This window comes from Vicia villosa, linkage group LG1 (assembly GCF_029867415.1).
Source record: "Vicia villosa cultivar HV-30 ecotype Madison, WI linkage group LG1, Vvil1.0, whole genome shotgun sequence".
NCBI classification, from domain to species: domain Eukaryota; kingdom Viridiplantae; phylum Streptophyta; class Magnoliopsida; order Fabales; family Fabaceae; genus Vicia; species Vicia villosa.
Window position 1 is genome coordinate 86,324,222 of NC_081180.1, and position 12,506 is coordinate 86,336,727.

Below are 12,506 nucleotides of genomic sequence, written 5' to 3' on the forward strand. Positions count from 1 at the left end.
ATTAGACTCAACCACATTTCTTGACAAATAAAAAATTTAACAATAATAGTTGACTTTTATTTATGATATAATAGGATTACAGACAGGTTCCCAATAATAGTTGACTTTCTAATAGAATTTTGAATTTGTTGTATTGGAAGCTGGATCAAGTTCTAATAGTGTGGGAGCGTTAATAAAGCGATAGAAAGGGTACACATCATATCTGATGTAACATATGGAAGTTTGAGAATCCCCTGTCATTACATAGTTACTATCCCTATTACAATTCTGAAGTACCTGTGTTATGGATTCATTCAGACATTTCCTGCAATCTTGTGGCGACAGATCAGGTGTGCACTGAGCTTGAAAATAAAGATTCTGTAATCCAGATACGATTGCTTCCTTTGTAGCATATTTCTTGACGCCAATTGAAAAATTGGCTGCTTTATCTGCCACTTCATTCAAAGTTTCAGAAACTAAACGCTTAGATATAGTCTGGTTAGACACATCGACATCGGAGCAGGAGCCCAAAGATGAACTAAATAAGTCAAGAGTGGAGAAGAAATATTTGTCAGAATATCGCACCATGCACATGTCGTACCAAATCACCATATCTTTGTATAGGGAGCAACCACTTTCCCAATCACAGTAACTGGTCGCGTTTGTGACACACTGGCTACAAAGATGAGCAGGGACATCACCCTTGCACATAAACAAACCATAGACTGTGTTGGAGGAGTTGTTTATGTCTGTTACTGTGGCGTTATGGAATTCTTTGTTGGCAGTAGCGTTGGATGATAAATATGACAAAAGGGTCTTGAGATTTATTTGAAAGATACTGGTTGGAGTGGTTTCATGGATGTTTGAGTAAGAAGACCATCGAAAATTGTTGTTGTTGTTGTTGTTGTTTGCTTGAATGGTTATGAAATTGATGAAGCAAACATGGATAAAGAGAAAGATGGTCTTTGATGGCATTACCATGATGGATGTATCAATGCTATGTTTTGTTGTTCTCTATTTATTTAAATTTGAAGGAAAATTTCTTGGCCTAATATTGAATAGTAGAGCAGCACAAGTCAATCAATCCCCACGTCATTAAATGTACAAAGAAATTCATGTAGTAAACTAATTACTAGTAGTACTTTTCAAAACTTTGAAATTGTCAGAGATGTTAAAAAAATAAAGATAGATAGATAGCATTAACTTATATTGGAATCATATAGCTCTCATAGATAAGATACATACTAGTATATGAGTAATGGTTGAAGACTTTAGAGTCATTAACTGGGCCAACACTACCCGCAAAAAGGATTTGTGATTCTAAATATTGATATTAAATCAAATTGTTTTTTATTTCAACGGCGTCGGATGTTTCCTTGAATTTGCGTATATTATGCGCATATGAATGAACTTTCTTGTAGAACTATCGTTGATTAGTATCTAAATTAATTTCGATACACTATCTGTCAACTAGATATAATGATATTAATATCTAAATGTTTATAAGGAGTGTACCAAAAAGCAAATTTATAAGGAAGAAATGTATAACAACAAAAAAGACAATTTTTAATGAAGTCCATGTTAAGAAAATAAAGTCATTCAAGTTGGTGTGTAACCGTTTACCATCCTTTCAGCAGCGCTCAAAATCAAATAAAGATATAGCGTAACTCATTATATTAAATGTGTAATCGTTTATCACTCCGTTTAATTTTCAGCTTTTTGAAAAAGAGATTTAGTGTATCTGATTACACAAGATTACATGTATAGGAAAGTTTGTTGTTCTCATTAGTTGATTAACTATATTGTTTTATACGATTATTTAAGTAGCCACGTTGTGTCATTAATGAAGTAACAACATATCTTTCGCCCTAATTCTTTTTAATTTTCTCATTTTCTCCATCTCTATTCATCATTATCTCGTGGTTGGGTTTCCTCCTAATATTTGACATCAAGAGCCAGGTTCTTTGATTGAACACTTAGTGTGCGAAAATGGTTTTGATCTCCAATGAACGCATCCCTGCAAATATTTAAATTCTCGATGCGAAGAATTATGACAAGTGGTGCAAACAGATGAAAGTGTTGTTTGGTTATCAAGATGTTTTTGAAGTGATCAAGAATGGTGTTAATCTCCTTGTAGAAGGTGCAACGGTTGCACAAAAAACTACGCACAAGGATGAGAAGACGAAAGATATTTCAAAGATTTGTATCTTATTCATCAATGTATTAACGCTGATAATTTTGAGAAGGTTGGCGGTTGTATATCCTCAAAGGATGATTGAGAAATCTTAGAGAAAAGTTTTGCAGGAGTTGTTAAGGCATAGGTGGCATGGTTACAAACTTACAAAGGGCAACTGGAGTTAATTCAAATTGAGGATAAGGAAACCATTAGTGAATTTACTACAAAAACCACAACATTGGTGAACCAAGTAAAAACGTGTGGAAAGACAATCACCAAGCAATATATAGTTTGGTAAAATCTTGAGATCATTGACATCAAGATTCAATAACATAGTGATTGCTATTGAAGAGTCGAAGGATCTTTCAACCATAAGCATACAAGAGTTACAAAGTTCTCTTGAGGCTCATGAGTAAAGAATTGAGGAGAGGAATGTTGACAAAGCAAAGGCTGGAGTTTCTTTGCAAGCTCGTTTTGTTGGAATGGACAAGAAGATGAAAGGAAAGTGGTCCATGAATAGAGGTAGATGAAACTATCACAATAATGGTGGGAGAGACTCCCACAATTCCAACAACTCAACATTCTAAAAGGGTGAAAGCAGCTGCAACAAAGGTTGTGGATAAAGTAATAAAAAAAGTGACAACAATAGATGAAAAGGGGAGATGGAGAAATGACTAGAGCAACGTCCAATGTTATAATTGTCAAAATCTTGGAAAATAACATGGTAAAATGCAACCAAAACAGAGTACGCTTTCTTGAAAATGTGATGGTGACTATGCGAAAAGATGCATAATGCAACGATCAATAGTATCTTGACTCCTCATGTTCAACACACATGACAAGAATGAAAGACTGGTTTGTAAAAATCAATCAAGTATTGAAGAACAAGGTGAAATTCATAGATGATAGCACACTTGTAGAAGATGGTATTGGTGATGTATCAATCAAGGGGAAGAATGGTGAGAATTCCTTTATCAAATATGTTTTGTATATTCCAGGAATCAAATGTAATATTTTAAGCATTGGCCAGTTGCTAGAAAGGAATTAGAAGATTCAAATGGAAAACAAAGTGTTGAAAATTATGGATGTAAGTGGGTGTTTGTGGCTAAAAAATAGAACTTTCAAGGTTGAATTGAAAGTAATGGAGCATAAGTGTCTTGTAATGGTTGCTAGTATGGAATAATGGATATGGAACTATAGGCTTGGGTATTTGAATTTCAAGGACCTGAATGTTATGTAGAATAATAACATGGTTACGAGACAACCATTAATCAACATTCTAACTGAAGTATGTGAAGAGTGTGTGCAGGCGAAGAAACACCGAGCAAATTGTAACAAAGATGCAGGATGTAGAACCAAGTTTCATCTTGAGGTGGTGTATTTGGAAATTTATGGACTGCTGCAAGTTGACTCAATTTAGAAACTTTTTGATTTGTTGATTTTTGATCTTTCCTTGATGAACCATGATCAATTCTTGATCAAATGGTGAATGATACTTCAATATGAGGATTTTGACAAAAATCAGGAGTTTTGACTTTGCTTTGACCACAGTTGACTTTTTAGGTCAACCAGTCGACTGTTGACTTTCTGAACCTTTGAGTGACCAGAGATTTGAGATAGGCCTTGATACCTGTCATGGAGGTAGTGTGAGATATTTTGGGCCATATGAGATGCAGTGGAGCCATTGAATCACTGATTTTCCTTTGAATAAGTCAAACCCTAGTTTCAGAGCCTTTTATAGGAGAGTGTGTCTAGGAGCTTCATGTATTGATTTGAATTTGTATAAGAGAAATAGTATGGGCAAATTTTGGGGTATGACAAATACCAAATGGCATAACAGAATATTCATAATGTCCATACCTCGTTCGGAATGCTGTCTTCGGAATATCTTCCGCCTTCACACAAATTTGGTGATATCCAGACCTCAGATCAATCTTGCTAAACACACAAGCACCAACCAGCTGATCCATCAAATCATTAATCCTTGGAAAAGGGTATCGATTCTTGATTGTCACCTTGTTCAATTGTCTATAATCAACCCATAGCCTTATTGAACCTTCTTTCTTCTTAACCAACAGCACCGGTGCACCCCACGGCGACACACTAGGACGAACAAACTTCTTTTCCAACAATTCCTCGAATTGTTTCTTCAATTCAGCCAATTCCGATGGCGACATGCGATACGGTGCCATCGACGCAGGACTAGTTCCAGGAATCAATTCTATAGCGAACTCCACTTCTCTTTCAGGTGGCAACTCACTAACATCTTCTGGAAATACTTTCGGATACTCATTCACTACTCGTAGCTCATCAATTTTAGCACCCCTCTTCACTTCCATTGAAGAGCACAACATAAATACCACTGCTCCATCATTGACAGCCAAATTCATTTGTTTGGCCGACATAGTCAAATCCTCAACACTAACCTCTTCAGGAAAGATAACCGTCTTCGTAAAATAATTGATATGAACTCGATTAAATTGCAACCAGTTCATCCCCAAAATGACGTCAAGTTGTTCGAGAGGAAGGCACACTAAGTCCATTCCAAACTTTCTACCAAAGATATCAATAGGACAGTTCAAACAAGTAGAAGAAGTAGTTACTGAACCCAGCACAGGAGTGTCAATAACCATACTTCCATGAATAACAGATATTTCTAATCCCAATCGTTTAGCACAATCCAATGAAATGAACAAATGAGTCGTTCCAGTATCAATAATTGCAACTAAAGGTGTGTCATGGTGAAACACGTACCTTTAATGAGACGATCTTCCGGAGTAGTCTCTGACCCAGACAAAGCAAAGACCTTCCCACCAGTCTGATCCTTCTTCGGTTTAGTGCAGTGTGGACTGATGTGACCCTCTTCGCCGAAATTGTAGCAAGTCACGATCTTCATCCTACAACCAGACGCAAGATGACCCGCCTTCCCACATTTGAAGCATTTCTTCCCTCCACTCTTGCACTCATTCCTTCTATGTCCAGTCTCACCACAGTTGTAGCACCTAACGGGAGCACCAGAATCTCCCCCACTAGGCCTCTTCCAATCCCCAGCTCTAGGATTTCCTCTACCATATGACTTACCTCTATCCATAGGCTTCTTACCTTTTTTGTCAACCAACTCGCTAGAGTGAGATGACTTCAACTTAAGATTACCCTCTTCGATGATCCTGCTACAGTCCACCAAATCGACAAATCGCCGAATTCTCTGGTACCTGATTCCTTGCTTGATCTCATCACGAAGGCCATTCTCAAACTTGATGCACTTTGAGAATTCACTAGCCTCGTCATTGTTGTAGTGAACATAGTACTTCGCCAACTCAACAAATTTTGAAGTATACTCTAGTACCGTCATATTACCCTGAGTCAGCTCCAAAAATTCAATTTCTTTCCTACCTCGAACGTCTTCAGGAAAATACCTCCTCAGAAACTCTCTCTTAAACACAGCCCAGGAAATAGCTACACCATCAGCATCCAGTTCAGTCCTAGTAGCCATCCATCAGTCATCAGCCTCTTCGGACAACATATGAGTACCATACCTCACTTTCAGGTTCTCAGCACAATCGATGACTCTAAAAATCCTCTCGATCTCCTTAAGCCACTTCTGAGCACCTTCAGGATCATGCGTACCCTTGAACAACGGAGGATTGTTCCTCTGGAAATTCCCCAATTTTCTGTCAGCACCAATCCCATCTCCATTTACATTCCCTCCCAGCACACCAGCAATCATGCCCAAAGCCTCAGCGATAGCATCGTCGTTTCTTCCACCTCTTCCAGCCATTCTTCTGCTAATCCACAAAATGATTCCATTAGAACCAAAAGTATCGATAGTGATAACTCGCACTCGTCGCATACAAAGGGAGAGACTGACACTAAGACTCTGGTCACAACGACCGACTATGCTCTGATACCACTATTGTAACACCCTTCTAAATCCTGCGGCAATTTAAATAAATATATCAGAGTAAAAACATAAACACAAGGGTGCCATAATTATTTAAAATAAATAAACCAATCATGGTCAAGTCATGCTTCATTAGGAAACGATTTACCAAAACACAATCATGTTTATCACAGCGGAATAAGAAACATTGTCAATATAACCAAATGGGAATATAATTCATCACCAAATAAAATAGAGTAGTCTCATAAAACTCTATAACTATCGTCCCATAGTGTTACAAGATCAGAGCATGACTAACACGGCCCAACATAAACGGATAAACTCTACGAGTCATCCACACCGAGCACTAATGCCGTTACTCCTCAATCTGAAAATGACAACATGTAAGGGTGAGTCTCATTCTCAATTAGTAAATATTATGCAATTCATAAGTAACAAGCATCATAATATACCATTCAACCAATTATACATATTCAGATTCACATCTATTATTCATCAATTCACATAATAATAGATTACAACACATAACACATAAATCCATACAACCATGTTATGAGAAAATGCATATGACACGACTGACACTATGCACGTGGTACCAATAAACCGTGGAATCAATCCACCTAACCAATCTACGCCTCATCGAGATACGGCCCACCGACACAATTTCCGCACAATGGGAAATATGTCCACCAACGATCCAAACATCACCGGGATCCATCATCAAATGCATATGAATGAATGAAACACACATAACAATATACTTAAAAACATCACTGAATCACGATGAACAACTCATCACCGAATTGGTTAGCGAGACAACGACTGTTGTGCGATACAAGAGGCAGAGGAGAGGCCCGGGGTGAGGACTAGGCATACACAGTAGGCTTTGCCTTTTTTTATTCTAGAATATTTTTATAATTTTCTGAACAACATTTTGTGCTTATTGTTTATTATCGTCTGATATTGCTTATTATCGTTTATGGTTATTATCGTTTAACATTTTTATCCTGTTCGCGTTTTTATTACCGTTTTAATCAATCTAATTCCGTATCAAAACTTAACTTTGATGAATTTCTATAATAAAAAAACATTGTCAGGGGTTATTTCGAAGATGGATCTCTGAAACACATTTCAAATGTATAAATGGTGCTTTCGGAGATGCATCTCCAAAAATAAGTATTTGGTGGTACGTTTCGAGAAACATCTCCGAAAGACATTTTAGGAGTTTCGGGAGTGTTTTTCATCCCTAGAAAGTGGAAAAGAAATTCCCATTACATTCTTGTTACTGTTTTCATTTATGTGAATTTCTTTAAAAGACTTAGGCCATTAACTTATTTAAATTCTTTTAAGAGACCTTAGATTCATCAAATTTAGATTAACTAGATTGTGGCCCGCGCGATGCGCGTATATATATATATATATATATATATATATATATATATATATATATATATATATATATATATATATATATATATATATATATATATATATATATATATATATATTATATTATATATATATAATATAATATCTATTTATATATATATACAAATTATAATATCTATTTATATATTATAATATCTATTTATATATTATATAATATCTATTTATATATATATACAAATTATGTACTATAATTAATAAATAACAATTTAATAATATTTTTTATTAAAAATAAAATTATCTAAAATCTCATATATTTTAGTTGTTAATATATTATAATATTAAAATACAAATATTTATATTTAGTTGATATTATATAAAGTCAAAATATAAAAATTTATATTATATCTATTTATAATGGGAGTTGACAATTTATATAAATCTCTTCTCATAATCAATTTTTATTTTTTTTATAAGTTTATGTTGTATTTTACATGGTTGGTGAATCACAACTATACATATGTGATATTTAATAAAAGTAAAATACTACAAAAAAATGTAACGACTATCATTAAATTTAAAATAATGCATATCAATTAAACTCATTAAGTTTAAAATAATGCATATCAATTAAATTCAGTTTGAAATATATATTCCCTCCGTCCCATAATATATGTCATAGTTGGTCATTTCACACAGATTAAGAAAATGTAATAAATGAAAGAGAGAGAATAGTGTTTTTACAAAACTATCCCTGTTTATTATTGGTGTATTTGAATGATCATAAATGTAAAGTGAGAGAATAATAAATTAAGAGTATTAATTAGAGGGTATAATAAGAAGATAAAAATTAAAATTACATTGGAAACTTAAAGCGACACTTATTTTGGGACAAATAATTTTATCAAATGCGACATGCGACACTTATTTTGGGACGGAGGGAGTAACTTTTATTAAGATATTGTATTTTCCTTTTTTTATCTATTGTAAAATTTAGTTTGATATAATTTAGTTTTTATTTTAGACATTAATTAATAATTTATTATAAAACTAATTTTTGTTTTGATATTATTTTATATATTTATATTAATTTTATCATCTACTCACAAATTTAATAAAATATAAATAATATTATTTTTGTGTTAAGTATTGTATGAGATTCAAATTCTTTATAATAGAGAAAGTTAAAAGTTTTACTTTCACCTAAACTAAATTTATGTATAAATGTCAATTTAATAGTTATGAATATATTTTCTTTTACAAACATAAAGTTTTATTATATATATTTATATCACCATGTTATTTAAATTCAATAAAAAGTAATTGATTAAATAATTAATTTTATATTTTCATTAAAATCAGTGCACAATTTTCAAAACATTCTTTCTTCCTTTAGTTCTTAACTTGTGCCCTAGGGCACAAGTTAGTATTACTCTATTCATTATAAAATATATAAAAATAGAAATAAAACAGTAAAAACATGACTGTAACAAAAATTAAATAAGTAAAATAAACTAAATAATAATAATAAATAAAATTAGAAAAGTTAGTGAAAAAATGTTTGATACCAATAAAAACAGAGTTAAAATACTTTTTTTTTTTGGTGAAAAGAGTTAAAATACTTTACCAATGTATTTATTAGAATGTATTGAAGTATTATCACTCAAGAGTTGATTGACAACCAAAATAAATTTTATAGTTTCCTCCAAAATTGGGATGATGATTAAATGAAAAGTGAAAAGAGTGAAAAGTGATTCCAAATCCAATGATTCTAATGATTTTTAGTTCACAAATCATTAATTTATTGTGTATATTAATTATAGTTTTAATGACCATTAAAATAATAATTTAAAAAATTAAATTAAATTTTATGAGAATTAAAGTTACAAAAATTGAGAGGTTTGTGAAACAGACAATTCAATATATAATTTATGAAGAAATTAAATTAGAAAGTTATAATAAAGAAATAGTAAATATATATTTTTTATATAATATTCTTTTATCTTATTTTTTTTGCATGAAAGATACTTTTTACAGGATATATTTAGATATAAATTTTATATTTTTATATCAGAATTTAACTATGAAAATTATACTATAAAAATATTATAAATTTATAATAATCATGAATATCATAATTTTTAATCTTAAATTATCTATTAATTAATTTGGGAAAAAAATTACTCCACTACAAATTAATGAATAAATTAAAATGGATTTTGAAAAAATACACACTAATGGTATTTGCTTATATTATGATTAAGATTCTATCGTAAAAAACTCAAAATTAATCAACAATAAATTTAGTATTAATAATTAAATATATTCTAAAATTATATATTAAATTTGGTGAATTCTTATTTACCCAACTCAAAAAGTTGGGTAAAGTTACCTTCCATGTAAAATATTTTGGAAACAACAAATAATTAGAGTATTTTATAATTAATTAAATGTGTTAAAATTAAATGGAATCTTGTGATTGGTGGAAGGTATATTGCCCAACTTTTAGTGATGGGTAGAAAAGTTGTCCCCATTAAATTTATATTTTTATAATTATAGTTTTTATTTTATTATACACCCTTAATAATTATAATAGGAATGTAAATATTTTATAAGTTTTATTTTCTTAATTATAATTGTGATTGAAATAGGAATAGAAATATGAACGGTATTATCATCTTTAATACTATTCATAACTTATAATTCAGTTAAGAGACATAAAATTATGGGTTTAATGGTGATGCACTGACAGTGTAAAAAAGTTTTACACTGTCATCCAATGAGAATATATCATTCTGCCATGTCATCTCAATAATTTAAAAATAGATACATGGTCGTGATTGGGTGACAGTGTAAAATATTTTTACACTGTCAGTGCACAACCCCTTTTCTCTAAAATTAGTAATAATAATAATCATAATAATAATAATAAAGATATTATAATTATATCAATTTTATTAATAATTTTAATTTGAAAAACATGTGAGATTAACACATAAGTTTGTTTTCTCGGATTTTGTCTAGGGTTGTCATGATGACAAAAATTTATTTTTATTTTTTTAATAAAATATGAAAATTAATTTGACATAATTTTGTATTCATCCTAATAAGTAGTAAATAATCTATTATATACGTATTTTTGTTTTCATTTACATTATAAATTTAAATTTATTTTATTATCATATCACCTATTTTTTGAAAGATCGATGCTCTTCCTTTTATAAATTTTTGTTTATTAAGACTAACAATATATAATTTTAATTTGTTGTAAAATTTATTTGTGAATTTTAATCTATATAAAAACAAATTTGGCACAAAATTATTTTTTGCCAGATTAACTTTTGCGACAACACAAATTTATTTTAGAAATTAAGATAAAATTAAGATGCTATTAAGATAAAATAAGTACAAAATATATAAAATTAAAATATAATTACAAACATTTAAAGTTACGTAATAACAAAAAAATAAATTCAAATGACTTTAAAATCAGTATAATGTCATTAATATTGTTGATCAACATATATGATCAACTCTTAGACAAAAAAAACTATAACACTATTAATTTTATAATTTCTACATTAAAATTCATATGAAGGTACAACTAAGAATTATAACAAAAATTACATCAATAAAAGAGAAGAGTTTTATTTGATGCACATATTAGGACTAAACTATGTATTTATTTGAACTATCATTTCAAAGTCTTTTCCAGCCGTAATGATCCAACAAAATTCATCATCTTCTTTCTTTCTGATTCACATAGAAAAAACTATATCAATAAATTCGGATGAAAAAACTATATCAATAAAAAGAAGAGTTTAAATATTTGTATTGGAACAATTCGGTTTCTATTATGACATGCAAACCAAGACATATATGTAAAAGAGAAGAAAAAAACTAATACAAAAAATTGAAGATCACCAAAAAGATTAGATGTACAAACGATGATAAACCAATATCTTCATCCTCTTCTTTCTGATTCACATAGAAAAAACTATATCAATACAAAGAAGATTTTAAATATTTATAATGGAACAATTTAGTCTCTATTATGTCATATAAACCAAGACATATATGTAAAAGAGAAGAAAAAAACTATTACAAAAAATTGAAGATCACCAAAAAGATTAGATGTACAAAGGTTGATAAACCAATATCAGATATTTATATACATGATGATTATGCATATAGATAGAAAAAAAACAAATAAAATAATAATAACTTATTAATTAAAATTTATATATACAATAAATGGGTGAATGATTATAATTAAACAAAAGGAGTTACAAAATAGCAACAAAAAAATAAAACAGTTCAAAAATTTATATTAAATATTTATTTCATTAATACCATTTTAATATTAATGGCATATTTATTTGACAACTTTTTGTAAGCAAAATTTATTTGAGACTTACCTTTGAAAGAAATATAAAATTTTAAAAAATTGAAAAGTTTGGCTTAAATTGAGAAGCTTTGTAAGAATGCCACATAAGCATCAAATTATGTGAGAATGCCATGTCAAAGGTTTTGTCTAGGAGTGTCATCATGACAACCTTACATTTATATTAAGTAGATATTTTTATTGCTATTTCTCTAATCTTATGGTTAAACTCTAATTATTGATAATTGTTAAAACCTTTCATCAATATCGTATATAATATATAATCATTACAAAATATGTTTTATGTTTTAAGAGCTCCACATCAGAGATAATATATGATATGAACATGTGTTTATAAGTCGAGGCAATCCTCACTTTACAAATCGGTTTTGTAGGATTGAGTTATGCTCAACCACATTTCTTGACATGATATCAGAACCCGATTTTCTGCTATCAGGTCACTCACGACCTGAGCGTGAGGTGTGTGTTAAGAGTCCAACATCAAACAATATATGAGATGATCATATTTTTATAAGTAGGAACAATTCTCACCTTACAAACAAATTTTATAAGATTGAGTTACACTCAATCACATTTCTTGGCAAAATAAAAAATTTAACAATAATACTTGACTTTTATTTATGATATAATAGGACTACAGACAGGTTCCCAGTAATAGT

General features: G+C 30.3%; 1 protein-coding gene across 1 annotated transcript; it reads right to left on the reverse strand.

Annotated features, from left to right (window-relative positions):
• Positions 1-1,001, reverse strand: LOC131643431 (cysteine-rich receptor-like protein kinase 25). The gene has a single exon (XM_058913644.1). It carries the CDS (start codon positions 958-960, stop codon positions 109-111), a length of 852 nt encoding a protein of 283 aa, XP_058769627.1. The 5' UTR covers positions 961-1,001; the 3' UTR covers positions 1-108.
• Positions 1,002-12,506: the final 11,505 nt, after the last annotated feature.